At 35.8% G+C, this 21,045-nt stretch overlaps 1 protein-coding gene across 2 annotated transcripts in view; it reads left to right on the top strand.

Moving 5' to 3' along the window:
* Positions 1 to 438: 438 nt before the first annotated feature.
* GLRA3 (glycine receptor alpha 3) overlaps positions 439 to 21,045 on the top strand; it is a 66,833-nt gene continuing 46,226 nt past the window's right edge. The window contains exons 1-2 of one of the 2 annotated variants that reach the window (XM_015861833.3): positions 439 to 931; positions 18,759 to 18,886. In XM_015861833.3, coding sequence (XP_015717319.1) covers positions 813 to 931; positions 18,759 to 18,886 — 247 coding nt within the window. In that variant the 5' untranslated portion in view covers positions 439 to 812. The remainder of the gene's footprint in view (positions 932 to 18,758; positions 18,887 to 21,045) is intronic. The other variant, XM_015861832.3, reaches the window with a different exon arrangement.

Below are 21,045 nucleotides of genomic sequence, written 5' to 3'. Positions count from 1 at the left end.
AATCTTTATCATTTTCTAACGCAAGCAGCTCTTGACTTTAAAAACTGAATTTGTTTAGATTTGACTATTAAACTGCTATATGTTACTAGATAAGCACTCTTTACTAATGAATGGAATAGGGTAATACTTTTCTGAAGCCCATTGGCATTGTAGTTGCAAAACAGAATTTCGTCTGAATACGAAAGGCTTTCCCCGTTTAATTTCATAAGGAAAAGCATACCAACACCCCAGCAAGCAAAGCAGAATAACCCCACCACACACACCATTCCCCAGCCCTTTACGGACCCAAGGCTCTGTGAATACCCCCCGTCTCCTGCGTGCAGACATCACCCCACAACCCACAGGAGGTGGGTCAAAGGCTGTTCGGAGCACAGCCCGCAGCTCCAGCCCAAGGCGAGGCCATTGACAGACCTCGCGGGGTTCCCTCCCCGCCACCTTCCCAGTTGGCTTCCGCGGCGGCGGCGCACTCGGAGAGGGGGGGGAGGACAAGGTCCGGCCCCCACCCCGCTCCCGCCCGCCCCAACCGCCGCTGGGTCCGCGGCGCCCCCCGCACCCGGGATGCGGCCGGCGGCGGGTCGCCGGCTGCTGGCAGGCACCGGGGGCAGGCGGACGGGGAGGTGGGTTCGGCGCCGCCGCCGCTCCTGGGATTAGGCTCCTGCTCGGCTGCCATGCGGAGCGGCGGGAGCGGAGCTGCGCTGCACAGCGGGAGGGCGCGGGGCGCCGCCGGGCGCTAGGCGGGCGGCGGGCGCGGGGCCGCCGGAGCTCTCCAGGGTCCCGGAGCGCCGCCCGCCGCGGCCGAGCTCGCCGCGTCGATGCCGCGGACACGGGCGCTCCAGGGCTCCTCGGCGGCTCCGAGCAGCATGGCACGGCTGAGGTACCTCCGCGCCGCTGTCTCGGGCTTCTATCTATGGGAAGCTGCGGTGCTGCTCAGGTGAGCGTCTTTCTGTGGGTCGCTTATTTCTCGCGGTGGAATGCTTGTCACTGCCTCTTCCTCATCACTACCAGCAGCAGCAGCTGCACTCTGGGCACGGGAACTACGTGCATGGGGTCTGTGTCTCACGAATACTATTGCACTGCTTCGAATTTGATTAGCGTTGGGGAAAACGAGGGCTCCGTATTTCCTTAGGTTGTACACAGGTAGGATATCCCCGTTTTGTCCAGGAATTTTACTACCGTGTTTAGCAGGAACTGTAGCGCTATTGATTCTGAAAATTCTTCACGTGCAAATTGTTCATGCGTAAAAGTTACAGAATATAATCAGAGATGGAAACGTATAGATGTGATCTATTGCTACCAGTTCTTTTTCAGTAAAAAGAAATTCAGGGACTGCTTTAGGTCAAAAAGTCTTATCCAGAAATAGAAGTGAGAGCTGAACAGAGAACACGATCTACAGGATTTCACTCGAGACAGAAGGCACTCGCTCTACCACAGTGACTATCTAGGATGAGTATTACAAATGATAATAATCTATCCATTAATTATGTGCCATGTCGAAGATTTAGGTTCATAAGGCTCTTCTCCACTTTCTGCCCTGCACACTTTCACTGGCTAAACTAATATTATGATATCGGTGGTCATTTTCTTTTGATACATAGTCTGGAAGTGTGGTGATATCAGGCTACAATAAATTTGAGTCCCCCATCCTCTTAAAAGGTGAGGGGAATCTTAGCAGAATTCTACATACAAACAAGCAGACATCTGTGTTATTGCACATTCAGTGCTGATGCTGGGTTAACTGTGCATGTTATCAACAAATGCTGTAGTGCTGGATAAAAATAAATAGATCATGGCATCTCTTTTTACACTGACAGATTGTTTTCATGTATCGCATTGCTATTTTACAATAAATAAATAAATAAATAAATAGAGAAACTTAAATTTGGAAAGGGGTTGTCCAGAGAGAATTTGTGAATTATAGATTTAAGGGGTTTATAACTATAAATTTAAATGTAGTGTGTGGTGCCTCGCAATGACAGCACACCTCACAGGTGCTCACAGGGTTAGAGCCAATCTTTTGTCTCTTTTTGAAACTATCCTAATTATCTTCTTTGTGTGAACATATTTAATATAAACAGTTTCTAATATGTTTGTGTGTGTGTGATTTTGCATAAAGAAAGAGATTTTAAGAAATTGGGTCACATGGGATGGGATTAATAGACATTGGGAGGAAGCAGCAAATACATGTATATGGTAATTTAACTTTTCCAGTTGCACTGAAAATTTAATGTTCAGAGTAGATCACCAAACCCCTGTGTAGGAAAAACAAGCAGTACTCTGTTCTTGTAATTTTGTTTCAACATCCTTATAGAACATATTTTTCTTGTCATGTTATTTAAATACCATCCTACTGTGGTATGATTAATCCTTAATCCTTAATCATACAAATCCTTTATTATTGTTATTATTTTATTATTATCAATAATAATAATAATAATAAAAACACTTCTTGTGAAGGTAAATAATTTTTGAAAGGCAAATAGGTATTTTTCATCATATAATCTTGGACTAACAGTGATTTGTTTCAAAATACATACAGGCATCATATTTTGCATAAATTCAGATTATCTTCTTCAATGTCCAAAAATCCTGATATATTAAAATAACCTCATGCTCTTAAATTTTCTCATAATGACCATGATTCCTGGGCACATGTATGTAGATCCTTGCATATAGTGCCTGAGAAAGACTTCAGAAAACTGCTCAGTCTCTCAATACAGAGACTGCAGGTCATGCAATAGGACCTGAGAACCCTGAGTTCATTAGGGTCCACAGGAGTTTCCTTCATGACCAAGATAGATTGTTTTAAAATAGAGGAAGTGTACACACACAAAGTTTAAAACATTAAAAGCTACAATGTTCCCAAGCTATTCCAATTCTCTTCCAATTTAAGACTTGTGAGATTATTTACATCAGAGCAAAGGGAACAGGGATCAACAGGGGACAGATTGCACTATAAGGCACAAAACTCCCAGCCTTAGCACCTACATGAAAAGGTGGATGTGCCAGGAATGCCTAGGAACAACCAAGCCTTAAGTTTTTGACTCGTCAAAACACTATGGAAAAAATATCTTCTCTTACACCATACAGCTCTTACAGCATTTCTGCCCTTTGTTAATAAGCATTGAAAGCTATATGAGAGAGAACTCTGATAGGAACCTATGAGGAAAACCTTTCAATTCTTGCCCAAGGTACGTGAAGCTGACTAAAGTGACTTTTTTAATGCTATGTCTATGAAGCTAGTTCAGCTTTATTTTCAGTAGAGGTGAAAGAAAAAGGCTTTTCTCACTACTATAAAGTTATGGGCATTCTACTTCAGTGAGCAAGGTCTCTGGATTTGCTTGCTTTACAAGAGAGAATTTTTCTTTTTTCTTTTTTCTTTCTTTTTTTATACTTTCTTTTTTTTATAATTCATTTCTCATTCCATATTTAAAAGTTTTTCAGATCAGAGTGACTGAAACAAAATGTATGTTGGCCTTCATAATTATTATTTTGATCTCTGAAAGGTATTGCAGAAAGATAAAAACTCACTCTAATTCATAATAGTTTTAGATTAATAGCATACTTGTTGATAGTGCAACAATATATTACATATAAGGAAAACAAAGATTATATATAAGGAAAACGGAGATATATTACATATAAGGAAAACAAAAATTTAAGCAGATAACAATCTGTATGTTTTCAATGTTTCATATGAGGACTGGGAGAAAAGCTATCATCATACTCCAAACAAACAAACAAGAAATTATTAATTAATGTCAAGTGCAGTGTTACATCAAAATGTGGGTAGAGATGTACAAAAATTAAGGTGAGAAATTAAGGGAAAAAAGAATAACGGAGCTTAAGTATTAACTGTAATTCATTACCGAACAATGAAAATAAGCATTTCTAAGACAGAGTTTGACATCTTAGTTACATCTAAGACTGAATGTTTCTCTCAGTTTTCATTAAAGTAATACGGTTAACACAGATTCCTTTACATTTGCCTCAATTCCAGGAGGTCACACTGAAAGCAAGGTGTTTGTAGAGTCACACAAAGTTAGTATTTTTGACCCAAGGATGTTTGCGACAGCTCTCCAGCTTGCATGGACCCACACAGCTCTCTTAGAACTACGCTGTCATGGAATTGCCAGGAATTTTTAAGTTTTCTACTTTAAGAGTACACTATATACATTTTCTATATAGACCTGTGAATGGGGAAAATGGTCTCAATAAGTATGTATAAAAATGCAAAATAGATTACCTCTATGTTTTTCTAGATAACCATATTAGCAGAGACTAGGAATCATGTTTGGTTATGTTATTGCCTCTTTTCTTGTTCTTCTCACTGCCCCATTGGCCTTTTGTTGAAAGAAACAGTATCATAGAGACAGCTAATTGTACTTCGAAGCCAAATTCTTGTTTTAAAAAAGTCTCCATGGATCTTAACTCTGGGGCATGTCTGAGCTCATAGTTAACCGATTTTGAAATTATTCTTCCACTGCATTGCAAATTGATTTCAGATGAGTGGCTTTAAGAAGTATAAGTCAGTGTATTTTAAGCTAGCATCAGTTTCTCTCTTATAAAAATAATGAAAGAGAAACAACCCCGAAGAATTATTAAATCTGAGTTATCATCATTAACATCTTAGAAAATAGTTTTCCTGATGTTCTAATGAGACTTCAGTAGTTTATTTAGATGTTAAGTGTTGTATCTACTGTATTCAAGAAATAAAATCAGGATGTTAATAAACAGTGTGTGGAAAAAAGTGATGAGAGCACTGAGTCACAGGACCTTTCCTTAGCAGCCTTGACTCAATTTGAAAAGTTTCTGGAGGATAAATCAGACTCCATACCCTAATGAAAAAGACCTGATGTGTGTCAGGAAGCAGCAAGGGCAGGGAAGGTGAACAGTGAACTCAGAATCGCAGCAAGACAGGCAGGAGCAGGCTCCTGTCAGTAAGGTTTGCAGTCCCATGGAACCTACACTAGAACAGAACAGATCCTGTCCACACAACACTGTGGATTTCCAAGCTGTATCCACAATGATGAAGTTAAAGGTCAAGCCAAAAAGTCAGATCAGCAGATCAGAGCCAGAACAAGGAAGATAAAATGATCAGTGGGAGGTGCACCCAGTTAGCCTGAGCAGAGACCAAGAGCTATTCCCAGCACCCCGATGGGAGAAAACACCACCACCACACAACAAACAAACAACCAACAACAGAAAGAATGAAAAAGAAAAAAACAGCTCCTGAGATTTCTCACAGCTTTTATCAAATAGCCCTGATAAAACTGGGCTTCTATGTTGTCATAGCTGGCACTGTGCCCAGGTAGCCAGACTCTTGGGATGAAAGCAATGCGCTCATGGCCCTTATAAAATGTCAGGAAGAGAGCCTTGGTATTTCCTTGCAGGATAAACCCATAGGCAGGCATTGTACTTTCCAAAACTTGGACAAAGAAGGGTTTTCTCTGAGAGCAAGAATACGGAATTCAAATTCTGTATATTTCAAATGTAGGTGAAAATACTGAAGTCACTTTGAACTGAATATGAGTTTTGACTCTAGTATGAATTTTACTACCTATTCTTAATTTCTATAAGAAAACAATTGCTTTCCTAAATGATTACCATGTTTATAACATTAAGAAATGCATGCAGAGTTTCGAGGTATAACACAATTAGTTGTAAGAATATATAATTGAATAACAAAACAATTTCAATTACGAACATGAGTTTTTCAATTCTTACTGTGCTACTGACATTTTCTTACTTTCCAGCCTCTCCTAACTCATTACAAGGCAAATGATGCTAACAGCAACTGAAAGCTAGTAATATTTTGAGATGAGTGCTGTGCTGTGCTTCACTGTGATGAAAAATGTAATAGCTCCTCCATCAGATTAGTCTTGTCCAGCTATCCTACTGTGACAATTACAGAAAATGAAAATTTTTATAAGATTAGAGCTTCTTATTTTAACAGATTTATAATACAAGCTTCAAATGACCTTACTGAGTATTATGTAATAATACCTATAGGAAATGATTCCAGTAAATCAGCTTTTCTCTAATAGTGAGCAATGAAGAGCCCTTCTGTGTGATGCTGCATCTTCTTTTTATTACTTATCCCATGGATCTTTACAGTGTATATTGGAAGAATCAGTAGAGGCAGATAGGAAGCTTTAGTGTCACTAATACATAAGCGGTGTGAACAGATCAAATAAAAGGCATCCTGTTGAGGACAAATATTAGTTATCAGAAGAAAGGGAATATCTCAGAGGACAGGGAAAGACATAGCCAGAAATTGTAAGTAACAAGGAATGTAGGACTAAAGCATGAGAATAACGGCAGCATCAGGAAGATGAAGAGTCTGCACAATAATGTAGAGAGAAAAGAAGGGGGAAGTCTTTGATACTGTACTTTTTTTTTTTTTTCCTCTCTCTATTTTTTTTTTTTTTTTCCCTTTTTCTTTTCCTAGCAGGAATTACAATTCATTATTTGTTATGACTTCTGAAGCAATAAGATCCTGACTGATGTCTTTAGGTGCTGTGTCAATATAAATGCTAACTAGTAATAACAGAAATGATGGAGGGAAAGTGTATGAAAGTAGAAAGCACGGCATGCCATGTAATAATAAAATAATATATTTTGGTGTTACTCTCGCAGCCAGTTGTCTAATGACTTCTTCCAACATTATTCAACAGCAGGCAGGGTAATGCTTGGTCCATACCTCAGTGTATTTTTTAACATAATCAACACTTCCTATATAATTTTCTTGTACCACACATTAGCCTGCTGTCCCTCTAGCTCTACAAATGGATGTAAAAATGAACAGCAATGGAGAGAATCATGGTTATTTCCAAATACGAACTTCTCTAAAGAAGATCAGTCCTTTTCAGTATTGTCTTTACTGAAGTTTGTATTTGGTGACATGAACTAGATAAATACATTTTCCAAGGGAAACAGTTTTAAGAAAATATAGAAAAGTTGAAGAAGATCCTCTAGAGCTAATTGACTACTCTGTAATATTAATTTTGTGAAACAATAAAGTGAGTAGAAAGCAAATACAGGAGTACTAAATTTTTCTAAACTGTGGGGCTGTGAGTTGCTATTAATCTTTATGTGATTCTTGGAGATAAAACTGATTTAGGAAGAATATCATAAGCAAAATTAGTATAGCTATGTCATTTAAATGAGCAGGGTAGGGTTTTTTCCTCTGACTGATTAAAAATTCAAGATGGAGTTTAACTAATTAACCTACTGTTTTAGGATTTTACCCTTTGTTGCACTCCACCGTTGATTAATATATTAGAATGTGCTACACACTTCACTGTTGTTCAAGGCTTTACAAAGTATGTATGGCTTGCATAAAACTCTACCCTACCTAGACCTTATCTCTAGTTTCCGATAGAACATGCATTTCTGTCTTGCAGAATCTTGAAAGGTAAAAAATGAATGTATTCAGAACCAAAATATCATCTCCAGTGATCAAAGGCTCTGGAGGTACCAGAACATATTATTTCCAAGATGATTTTTCTATGAGATTGGCTCTTTAGAAGTCTATAAGACTTTTAATATAATCACCTTCAACTAACTTTAATTTTCATGACTAACCACTGAGTAAATATAGTTATGTCAGCATGGTTCTTAAAAAGGTTGTTGTTTTTTTTTTTTAATAAAACAATTATCATTACATTACAACTTAGTGGGTGACTGCAAAGCCTAGGGATTTAGTGGTTCTTTTTTCTTTTTTTTTGTAAAAAGTTGCTTTGTAATGGGATACAGTGGCCTTTGATTGTCAAAAAAAGAAATACTTGTATCTCATTCCTGAAAGGCTTTTAATTTCATAACATTTAAAAATACACCATCACCTGTTAAATTCAGTAATGCACAAGGAGGCCCATGCTCTGGGCTCATATAGGCTAAAACGTATTCAGCTGCAGGGACCATCTAAACTTCCAGTCTTTTAGCAACATATTCGCTGAATAAAGGTGCCCTACTAGATAAATAAAATAAATGGAACTTTCTGAAAATGGTAGCGTATATATTTTTTTCATTTTTGAGGTCAAAACTAAAAATTATGTAATCAATAATGATTTACTGGGCTTGACTGAAAGAAAATTATTTTAATTGCCTTCTGGGAAAAAAAGTCATTTCCTCTGTGAGATATTGTTTTCTAGCTATATGAAGAGATTTATATAAAGAAAATCACTATACACAACATAAACCTATGTTTATGTCCCATCCTAATCCACCAGTATGACATGAGTCAGCTGTGTTAAATATGCATCTTTTAAAGCTGGGAAGTCAATCTGAAAGTTCTCTACTAAACTTCTAACCTCCAAACTCTAACTTAGGGGTGACTATGGGACAGTGACTATGGGCAGTGGTCCCTAAGTAGAACAGTGGTCTACCTCAACTCTAGTCATACATTCTAAGCATTGGCTTCACATAGCTGAAACATAGCTAAATGCAGTACTCTAGGGTAGATGTTAATTCAGTGTCTAAGTACCTATAAAACTCCTCCATGAAGGGATGTGCTTCTGAATGATGATATTTCTGCTATCTCATGCTATCAGATCGGATAGTTTATAGTGAAAAAATTGCAGGAGTTTAAGTGGATTACACTATTTTCTGTTCTCCTTGAAAGTAGGAGAACATTCTCTTGCACATTGAAGATAGGATTCTGAACTGTTTTGAACACAATACTGCAGACATTACTATATGAAATGAATATGGGATACACCCACCTGAGACAGCAATGTATGATTACAAGAAGTACAGTACAGCAGAGAATGGGAATTAAAATAGCTACTTGCATCAAGTTTCTCAATATACATGTTAAAATCTTATCTCTAAAACTTATCACAAAACTTTAACACTGTGCAAGTGAACTCTAAGAACATACCTAAGTTTTAAATTCTTCTTATTGTTCCTGTACACAGATGGATGTAAAAGTAATCAAATTTTCTTCTGTAATCACAGTGTATTTATTTGATTGGATTCTCTAAAATAAAACTTCTCTAAGTAATGGTTGACAGAATGGTCTTTTTCATTCTTTTTAAAAGTGGCTATTCCTATGAGATCAGAATGCATTTGGTATTTATTATTTTTTTCTTTCGCCTAGTACTTTTCCATTTGTTTACAGGAAATCTAAGACCATTGAGATGACAATCAAGCAGATACTGGATATGTGGCATAAACAAGACTAGTGTAGCAAATACAAATACAAACCATTTTTTCTTAAGGGTAATACTATATATTAGAGAATTTTGTATGCAAAAGAACATGTGTAAGTGTAGTGAAACAGGGTAATTATGGTAAAAATATGGAAAGCTAGCAGCACTGTTTTTTAACCTTCACATTATTCTCCCTGATTCTTTCAGTAAGGGATATGCTTCAAAACACGTTTTACGGACAGTGGGTGCTGTCATTATGCAGCATGAATCCTGCCATTCTCAGCATCACCCTGAAGCTCAACTCTGCTTCTGCCTTAAATAAAGTCTTAAAATGAATTATTATAACGTTGATCTGAATAGAACTAGTGAAAAGAGAAAAAATAATTAGTCTGTTAATCTCACGTAAATTAACAATGCTCATTGAGCATCATAAATCCTGTCTCATGGAAATTTCCAAAGTTCTGAGATTATTTTATTGTTTTTTCTATGCATAGAAAGAATGTTAAGTTGTAAACAGGAAAAAAGCCATAATTTGCTGACTAAGCAAAATAAGTAATTTCATAAGAACTGTTTCAGGAATGAATTTTATACACGTTTTTATTGCTAAGTTCTTTCTCTCTTGTAGTTATCATGCCTGTTGAAACACTTTGTGCAAAGTTCAGCCACTCTTTAAGCTATACTCAGTATTCCTGTAACAGCTTATGTCTTATCAAACTTGTTTTGGACAAAAAAGTCTCATCTTCAAAAGAGACAAATGATATATGCTGTAGATACAGGACAACATCGTTATAAACAGAGTTTCTCCAAGTCAAATGGAAAAGTGTTTAATTCAATTGTTATTCAGTCTCCAAGAATCCTGGGCATTTAATTCAAAATGAAATTTTTATCTAGTTTTGATATTTTTCCATTTCATTCTATTTTAAGAACTTCTTTTTTTGTGTGTGTGTGTGAATAGTAAACATAGATATATATACACACATATACAAATATATATACACATGTATATGTGTATATATACAAATATATATGTGTGTGTTTGTGTATATATGTGTTTCTTTCTTGTGTGTGTGTGTGTGTGTGTGTGTATATATATATATATATATGTATATATTTGAGAAGAAACAGTAAAACCTGTATTCTGCTTTCAGTATCCATGGGTTGGTCCTAGATTTGTGCAAAGTTTGCTTTTGGAAAGAGTAGTTACATTTAGCCAGGCAAAAATTTCTTCTTTCTTACTTCACCTTTTAGTCTATTGTTTCCTCACTGACATCAATTAAATTACTATTAATTAGATCAAAGATGCTAGTCATTTCTTGCACGTGTTCAGTTAGCTAGAGGAATCATTCATTAATCACAAAAATGAATTCAATTGTTCAGCTCTGACATGCATTTACAGAAGGATATCTGGTGCTGTGAAAAGATAAAATTCTGAAATTATTTTGTTTGGCACTTTTAGAAGCTGTCCATCACTCCAATAATTTGTCTGTTAACTGAACAATGGAAAAAATTTAGTCTTTATAATGAGACAGTAACGCAAGCTCAGACTGCTGTAGACTGGGGATTAACAATGTCCATATTCAGATATTTTCCATCCATTCAAACAAAAAATAACCAAAGAAAAACAAAAGATTATTTTACTTTGGAAGGATCTATCTTTAATTTGAAGTTAATGCTGTCAGAAACTTGACCCATACAGTAGGTCTCTGGAAGAGTTATAGATGTCAGAATTTGAAATATTGTTCATCTCTCTGTGCAGACCAAGCTTTTTACTCCCAAAAAAGGAGGTTAAAATAATTAAGAAACTGGAACCTGAATTTATATCACCGATGAAAATAAGGTGAACAGCATATGAGATTACTAAGGAAAGGCTGCTTCTGGGAAAGTTAGGAATGAATATTTAATATATAGCCAGAATTCATAAAATATGTTAAGTAAAACCACATGCTGTATGGGGGGGGCAAAGTTGGCAAACTAGTCTTAGGGAGCAGAATTAGAGAGACAACATTTACCAGTACCAGAGCAATGGTCAGCTGCAAAACAGGAGTAGATATGACACTGTAATGGTATCAGAAGCTTCATAACAAAATGTAAATATTGCCTAGACTATAAAGAGCATTAAAATGCAACATTACTACAGTCACAGAACAAGAAAAATGAGTACATTCCAAATTTGAAAGAAGAGATATTTTTAATAATAGAATTGATATGCAATCCTATACATTTTTCATTAATTTTTCTTTTTTAGGCACTATCATAATGAAGAATGGATCATTAGTACTCTTTAAAAAATGAAAATTCATTCTTTGCAGCAGATAAATGTTACTTTTTCTGAAAATATGGCCAATGATTTCTGCTGTGACCCTAATTATCTCTGCAGTGTTATATAAAAAATTAATCTGATCTTTTGAACTTATTCAAAATAAGAGGATAAAAGGGTAAAAAAAAAAATAATCTAAGAGTAAAAAAATCTGTATGAGAATCTAACCTGTCACAGAAAATATTTGAACTTCTCCTGAGAATTTTTGTTAGAAATCACCTCTTTAAAATCTTGATGAGATACTGCTTCTGCTCCTGTTATTGGAACTGACAGTCCTTTCTCTGGTACACAGAAGTCAAGAGTTCTGTGTTCCAATCTGAGCAAATAAAATCTTTAAAACGTTGCAGGACATGAAAATCTGCATTTCCATTGCATCAGAAGGTGATGACTTCAGGACCTACAACAAATGAAAGAACTGTCATTTTTAATTAACAATATTTAATTGCTATTGCTAGTATTATAGATTCTTTATTTTCAGTTTTAACAGAACAGAAAGACAAATGGAATCTCACTCTTTCAATCATGTCAAACTTAATTTTCTCCTTCATTTCATATCTTTGGATTTAGTATATGTCATGCTCTTCCTTCACATATTCTTTCACTAGTGGAAACTTGCTTTTCTTTTTTCTTGGTCCCTCAGGATTAAATTCATTCATTCATGAATAAAGCTCAAGTAGATTTTTTTTTATTTATTTTTTTTTTAAAATTGTTAAAATAGTAAGAAGTAGGAAGAAGATCTCCCTGCCCAAGCATTAAACAATAGGAACATAATAGTACCTAATTCAGGTATCCAAATTACACTGGGCAAACAGTATAAATAATGTAAAGAGACAGACATTCAAAATATAATTTCTATCAGGAGTTTAATTTTGAGTCTTAGTTTTCTCCTCAGAAGAATCTGTGTGGGATAGAAAGGCACAACAGTGACTACAGATTCTTTCAGAACTAGATCCATACAGCCGTGATCCTCTGACACTTCTCAAGCGCTTAAGTCTTAAGGATAGTGGCTGAGGGAACTGTGATTGCTCGGTCTGGAAAAGAGGAAGCTCAGGGGAGACCTTATTGCTCTCCATAACTCCTTGAAAGGAAGTTATAGCAAGGTGAGAATTGGCTTCTTCTCCTGTGTAACCAGCAATAGAATGAGAAGGAACAGCCTCAAGTTGCATCATGGAGATTCAGGATATTAGGAAACATTTCTTCTCTGAAAGAGTGATCAAGTACTGGAACAGGTTGCCCAGGAAGGGGCTGGAACCACCATCCCTGAAGGCATTCAAGAAACATGTAGATGTTGTGCTAAGGAGCACGATTTAGTGGGAAAATATTGGTGATATTGGTGATGGCTGGACTGGATGATCTCTAAGGTCTTTTCCAGCCTTGGTGATTCTATGATTCTCAAAGCTTTCAAATGACCATAGCTTTTTGTGAATAAATGTTGTTGTTGAATGGCCTCCTGTAACAGAAATCTGTCTTTTTTCTTAAAGGGATTATAACTAACAGAAGAATGAAAAGATTGCTTAAAAATTTTATTGCAATTTTAAGAAGTATTTGCTTTAAGCATATTTAACCTCCTTCTCAGTACCCCTTCCATAATATTTGTCTCATCTCCAAAGATTTTGAAAGTTTAAATTTGCCGTTAAAATCCCAAACACTGAAATCCATTTCTCTTCTGATTCAGTTACTTCATGTAGCAAATCTAAACACATCACACTACAGAAGAACGCCTGCTATGCTACAAACATATTTTAATGAAAAGCTATGCAGAAAAAAAGGAAAAATTTTGGAAACAGTTCTAAACACAGAAATCAAACAAATTATCTTCTTCTCTAAAAGTGAAAACAGGTTTTATCTTTCTGAAAGAGTAGGATTTCTTATTTCAGTTAAACAAAATGAAATAAACTTTAATGGGTTTGAGGCCTTAAGAGTTTTGTTTTATTTATTTGCTTGAAGCTATCACAACTGTCTCGCAGAAATCTTGAAATAACAAGCAAATGCTACATACTCTAAACTGTGACCTTTTTAGTCCTTTATCTACTTTCATTAATAGATCAAATAATTAGAGAAACTCCCTTTTGAAAAAAATAAAAATCTTACACTTCTGTTCACTTTTCTCATTAATTTTAGCCAATTCTCATAATATATAGAAAAGGATTTAAAAATTGTTTTCTTAGTAAAAAAAGCTTACTACCACACTATTTGATATGCAGCATGAAGATGATCAGTGCTACCTATTTGTGGATAACTATTTTAGCAGACCTTGTTTATTAAATGGTTAAAGAGAATACTTTTCACTTGAAAATTAATCAATTTCGTCACCATTACTTACATGTACAGAATTAAAGGGCATACTCTTGAGACTAATTAATCTAATTTATTACTGTCAAGCCTCTGTACAAGTACTGAGTCAGATTAATTTACTAAAATACTTGTTGTGTTATGAGTATGTAATTAATTTCCTTGCACTTCTCTGCAGAACTACTTAATGAAAAGTTCAATAAATTCATTCAAACAGTGCCTGAAAATAATGGGCCTTAGACACAAATTGGATTGTTTCAGCGGTTTGGTGACACTTGCTGTCTCAGGGAGTAAGCTAAACAATGAAACAAAATTGCTATTGGGCCACTATAATACATGCAAAGCATCATATAATAGCTCTGTAGCACGTGTTGTAAGATGAAGTGCAAAATTTCTACCTTACTGAATGGCTAAGATTGTATTTGAGATGAAAGAAATGATTTATTATCAGATTGAAAAATCAGCAAGCCAAAAGTGACTGTAACTTGGTGTTAAGATGGGACCTTCAAGATAAACTACACAGGTAGTTTAGTTAGAGACAAAAGAAATTAATCAGTTGAATTCAACATGAGGATAGAAAGACTCAAGACAGCTCTTAGAATTAGGTAAATTAGTGGACTGCTCTAACTTGTACTTTGTAACTTCTCTTTGAGAAGTTGCTATTGGACGTTGTCATTATGGCACACTGTATCTTTCATTCATCTCTCATATCCACTTGTAGCAGCAACAGGGAAGAGAATATTTGCCTCTTAAAATATAGAATGTTTGTAAAGCAATTTCATTTGTAAAATTACTTTCTGACATTGTTCTTTTGGAAAAACACGCGCAAGTTTGTAGCAGATAAAGTGACAACTCATAAGTAGAAATACAGTGATTCTTCAAAAAAATAAATGGAAAAGCAGTCTGATTTTTACAGCTTTAGAGAAGGAGACATTTTTGGAGATTGAAAATCTCGTTGCAGTTTTTCTCAACCGTTTTGTTTTGGAGAAATGGAAGAGATTGTAAGGTTTTCTCTAACAAAAATGCCTACTTTAAATAGAATTTCAGGAGCAAAATGCTTGACCCATATTTCTTTTTCTTGCTAAATTGTCAGCTTCTAGATGAGCTCTCCTATTTAAATTCTGTAACTGTCAGTGCTCTTGCTGTGAAACTATAATTAACTAAATATTTTTCTGAGCTTCTGTATTAGTTACCATTTTAGTAAATTAAAAGTATCAGTAATAATACCAACATATCCTCAGTAGAGGAGTTAGAAAAGAGCCGAGTCCCATCACCTGTATGTCACACACGTCAGAGCATTCTGATATCCTTATCAAGCTTCATCTCAAAAAGAAAAGGGTTTTTGTATCCCTGCTTAAACTGCTAGACTATTCCTGAAGTGTTTCAATGTCTGAAAGACTTTTAATTTACAATCGAAATTTATCCCTGGCCACTTCATATCCCTTTGCTTTCATGACAATGTTATCATCTAGCTTAAAATTCTTTGCTCTGTGCAGGTGCATGTCACAGATAGAATAGTAGCTCTTTTTTTTTTTTTTTTTTTTTTTTTCCCTAGCTGTGGTCAATCACTGATTTTTAAGCTGGATGTAGTTAATGAACAGCTCAAGTGCATTTTCCTTTCTGGAGCTTAACTCTTTACTAAGCAGGAAGGTGGTGTCATACAATTGCTGGTTAAGTCAAGTATCCAGATGTGAAAGTGAATTAGTAAAATAGGCCATCGTTTCCCCCATTTAACCTGCACACCAGATTACAGGCTATAGGACCAACAACTGCAAGGCTACTACCCAGCATGAGGACAGAAAAGCCCTGAAAGGGCATCATTTTCTACTTTGAACTACTCTCATTGCTTCCATTCCTTAAGCTCCTCAAGTCTATAGCATGTCTTTTGGCAATCTGAAGGTTTCTGCATGAGGCTTGGAATGTATACTCTGAATTAAACCCTCTCTTCTACATATTTCTTTTCATTCCCTCTCAAGAAGCTATGCATACATGAAAAGCAATACCTTATATTTTGCTATTTTTTCTTTTAGAGAACCTTGGATGTCACAATTTCATATACACTTAAGTTAACTTTACCATCGAAATTGTTCATCTGAATTCCAGTTTGATTTTTTCTACCTCTCATTAATTATACTACATTTTCTCCTTAGAATAAATGTCCACTGCTTTCTGCCCCTTTTCAGTCTTCTTTCTGATAAGCTAAGTAGATTAAACTTTTAATGTCTTACTGTAAGGAGTTTTTCCTTCCTCTCAGATTATGATTTACTGGCCTTGTTCACTACATTTCCTAATGCTTTGATGTCTTTGTAAAACTTGGACAGAGGATCTGATGCAGTGTCCCAGGACTGTTCCCATTAATATCATATGAAATAATTGACCTTCATATTCCTACTTACTCTTTTAACCTTTCCACACTGAAGGATAACATAGTAGCACACTTAGAACTTTATCATGACAACTGAATTGTTCTACTTGAATTCTGAACCATCTTCTGAATCCCTGCTTTCTCCAACTCTGTCCACAGTCCTGACTGATATACTGCTAGTGTTCTTCATTCACAGTATTAAGTTCTGCTTAACCTGATTTATTAAATGCAATCCATTTATCTTATTGCCCTCATCAGAATATAACTTCTTTCCCCCCAATTTTTGATTGATGCTTTTTGATTTTAACTCCAGATCATAGTACTGAGTATAATCACTATTCACTGAGTAGTCGTTTGTCTAGTATTTAGGATGGAGATGGAGATAGAGAAGCTGTGTCTCCTCTTTGACAAAATGAAACTCTGAGTAACATTTACATCCCACCTAGTCTAACTTAGCAGTTTCTGGTTCAAATATGACTCACACAATTGTCACAGACCTGTAAATTCTGGATGCTCCCCTGTTTCTGTCCATGAATTTCCAACCTAACATTCTGAAAGATATGACGTAAAGCTTATCTCTCTTCAAATTTTAGGTAACACCTAATTAAATGGACAAAATAGAGGAAAGATAGATAATTATAGTCCTGGTGGTTCTAATTTTCTGTTCATGACTGATTTTGTAGAGCAGCTTATTTCTAACAAGTTCTCTCAGTCTAACTTTTGATGGCCCAAATTCAGCAAGTCAAAAATATCTTTTTAATACATTTTGATAATATTTTCCTTTTTCATTTTTGTACACTAATTTAACTAACAAATCTTTGTTTAACCAGGTTGAGTTTATGAAGTGAAGAGTAAACTAAGTATTAATCTCTCTCCAATAAGATACTTATTAAACAGAAAGAATTCATTATTTCTGCCTGTGAAACAAGTACACATCCTCCTTTCTCATATACTCTGAAGTTGCATAATTATGTAGGCTAACCACACATCTATTGCACCTTACATCTGAGTACATCATGGGGTGATGTACAACAGAACTAAAGAATTATTACCATGCAAAATAACTGATGATATTTTTTATACAAAATAGCAACAGCATTGTGCCATGAAGACCTTCTAAAAATTCAGTACCTTACTCAGACTTCCTTATACACAGCTCAAATAGATGAAATTATTATTTTCTAAACAGATTTCTTGAAATATTTCTACTAAAGGGAAACTGAGCTGACAGAACTCAGCACTCAGCTTTTATTCAGTACCTCTAAAAGAATGGAGGAGAAGAAGCCAACTCCCATCTCACCACAACCTCATGATAACGTCCCCCCTGAGCCTTCTCCAGCCTAAAGCTCCCTTAGCCACTTCCAATAAAACTTGTACTAATCATCCACAGCTTCATCACCCTTTTCTGGACACACTCCATGGCTTCAATGCATTTCCTGCAGTAAGAGGCCCAAAACTGAACACAGCACTTAAGGTATGGCCTCACTAGTGATAAGTACAGAGGAAGATCATCTCCCTGCTCCTTTTGGTAACTCTGTTTTTGATATAAGCCAGGATGGCATTAACCTTCTTGGCCTCCTGGGCACCTTGCTGACTCATGTTTAGCCAGGCATTGACCAATACCTCCAGCTTCATTTCTTCTACACAGTCTTCCAGCCACTCTGCCTCCAACCTGCAATGCTACCTAGTGCTGTTGCAGCCAAAGTGCAGGATCCAAAATCCGGAGTGGCTTTAATTACACTGCAAATTATGTATGCAAAGCTACTCAATTTTATTCATATTGATATATATTTATTGGCTGTGTTCTTTTTACAGTGATTGCCAGCTGTTAAGTAAGATTTAAGCAACAGTAAAGACCTTTTCTTCAGGTCCACACGGCTGATCAAAATGCTGATATTCTTCTCTCCTGACATGTGCAGAACACACTTTAGAATGTCATTGGGAGTTCTGCATACATATGGAGAGGAGGCTACAGGAGATGACATTTTCCATGTGGCCCTGAGATGAAAATTTTGCCCTAAGATAGTTCCTTCAGTAAGTTTTTTTTCCACTGCAGCAGTCACTTTTGCTTTAACAAAAAATGAACCTCTAAGACAATGTAAAGGAATACCATTTGCCAAGGGACTGTTTGATATGTAGGTCTGTGTCTAAATATCAACACAAAACACTGAAGGAAAACTAGTGATGGTAGTATTTTTCCATAAATGATCCTTACAGGTTTTATTTCTGATCTACATCCATACCCAGTTAGACAGACCAATCTTAAAGCACGCTACAAACTGTGATATTCCACATGCAAAACTCTGATTTTTTTTTAATTCTGTGATAATTCTTCACAAAATAAAGTTGACAGGAAGTGTCATTAATCTCAGTAAGTCCTGAGGAAGACGTAAAAGAGTATGCAGCTTAACAAAATAACATTTGCTTATGAAATAACAAATAAGAAAAACAACCTGTTTCTACTTCTTTGCTATTACTATTTTTTGAAGCTTAAACTATCATGAAATGCAACCTTGCTGTTTTCCTGTTCATACATAATGAATAAAGTGATTCTGCAAAATTAGTTTTCCTAACAAAATATCTAACAAAATGTTTTGTTTCTGTTGTTTGTTTTTCCCCCCCAACCTGTTCTTAGCTTGGTAGCTACAAAGGAAACAGACAGTGCAAGATCCCGTAGCATGCCAATGTCGCCATCTGATTTCTTGGATAAGCTAATGGGTAGGATGTCGGGCTACGATGCAAGGATCAGACCAAATTTCAAAGGTAATTTCAAACCTAAACTTCCAAATAATTCACCAAAAAAAAAAAAAAAAGAAGAAAAAGAAAAAAAAGAAAGAAAAAAAGAAAGAAAGAAAACCTAGAAATACGCTTTTCTTTTTCTTTTTTTTTTTTTTTTTTTTTTAAGATATTACCTTTTCTATTATGGTTTCATTAGTATTATGCTCTATTCCTGTCATTTTCACAGCTGAACTAATGCAGACTTTTGAAAATTAAGTCTTATAACAATATTTGGACTGCCTTCATTTTTCTCTTTCCTGAGATACTTGCTAATGGATTTGAATTTCCAGCTTGCACAACAGTAGTCTCAAGTAACCTAGAAAGGAAGTTACAAGAAACATCTGCCTTATGCTGAATATAAGGATTATATTAAGCACATAACCATTAGAATCCAACTCAAGAGTTCATCTTAGTTATGAAATCTATCACAAAATTTATCTGTAACATTAGATTCCTCTCATGCCTCAAGAGGGACTGTATTTCCTCTTGTTCTCTACCCTATACTCAATAGAAGGATAACATACATACCTGATGTTATCAAGCAGCTACACAAACAATTACACACAACAATGCCATGCATTCTAACTTTCGCAGTCTGGGCACTTCCAGTAAATTTGATACTTTTTTCAGGATACAGAATTCCAGTAAAATAGCAGAACTGCACTTTGCTCCAATCCTGAATCTATAGATCAAGCTAATAGTCTTTAAAATTCTCCAAAATACAAACACTGATAGAAAGGATAAACCTGTTGTTATTTAAATTATTTCTCTTACTTTGTTTTAGTTGCCTCTTCCTCTGTCTTTGTTGCAATGAGTTCTCTCAGCAATAGCTTTTTATGATGAGTTTTCCTATATGTTTACTGCAAAACTTCCCCTTTGAGCAGGCAAGCCTTCACCCTCTGAATATCTGTTGCTACCTTTACAACTTAATTCTTATCTGGCACTGCTTTTTATACTTCAACACTGACATACTTTAGTAACTTAAGTAATAATGACTCTTTTACTACTTCAACCAAAATTTACTTAGAATGATTTAAAAGGACAAAGTAAGTAGTTTGTCAACTTACTTCCTCACCAGTAAGCCATGAACAGTATGTACTGCATGTATAAACTCATTATCTAGGATTTACTGCATCAGGAAGCATTTATAGCAAATTAACAGTGCTTATCTTTTTGAAAAATATGCATTGGAAATTCAAATACATCACTAAAAGATTTACAACAGTGATCAATATCCCTCATGTCTACACAGTAGAAGTCCCTCAGGCTATGCTTGCCTGAAGTACCCCAAGGAATATTCCAGTGATGTGCTTTCCAGAGGGTCAGTGTATCAAACAGTATCTGCAAAGCAATGAAAAACACTCCATGTCTAAAACTACTTGCTTATATGAATAGAAGCTTTTAATTTATTTTTGATCCTGTCTTAGTTTCAGCTGGAATGGACTTTTCTTCTGAGTGTCTTGTATGATGCTATATTTTGGTTCTAACATAAAAACAATGGTGATAACACACAGACATTTATAGATGCTGCTAAAAAATATTGTACAGGGCCAAGGCCAATCACAGTGTAGGGCTCAAGGAAGTGGGAGGAAGGAGAATTAGGACAGCTGACTTACAATGACCAATGGGATATCCCATACCACATGACATTATGTGTAAGGATTTTTGACGGTGGTGGGAGTTCATCTGAACTGCTCAGGGGATGGCAAACAATTGCCTGTAATATATATTTTTATACACATGTGTTTATATATATATATATATATATAGTCAATTATTATCCTTCTTTGCTATCTTAGTAAATAGCTTTATCTCAACCCACATGTTCTACTTCTTCCCCCTCCTCCTCCACCCTCAATTCTCTCCCACATCCCAGTGGAAAGAGTCTGAGTGAACAATATGTGATACTCAGCCACCTGCCAGGTTAACCCCCTACGCTTCCTTATTAAACTTATCATGCCTTGTTCCCATATTATTTCCCCCTAGCATGTAAACTACAGATTGATCCTAAGGTAACATTGCGAGGGACAATGAAAGAACACAAGAAAAATCTAAGCTCTGCAGTTTTTCTTCATTTTTTGGGTCTCCTGAAGTTCTACAAATAAGCGCTAAAAATTCAGAGATCACTGCATAGGGATTGGATT

This window comes from Coturnix japonica, chromosome 4 (genome assembly GCF_054131305.1).
Source record: "Coturnix japonica strain WE chromosome 4, WE-NBRP24, whole genome shotgun sequence".
In the NCBI taxonomy this organism is placed as follows: Eukaryota; Metazoa; Chordata; class Aves; order Galliformes; family Phasianidae; genus Coturnix; species Coturnix japonica.
The sequence above is the reverse complement of the archived record's forward strand: the minus strand, read 5'-3'. Positions and strand labels throughout refer to the sequence as shown.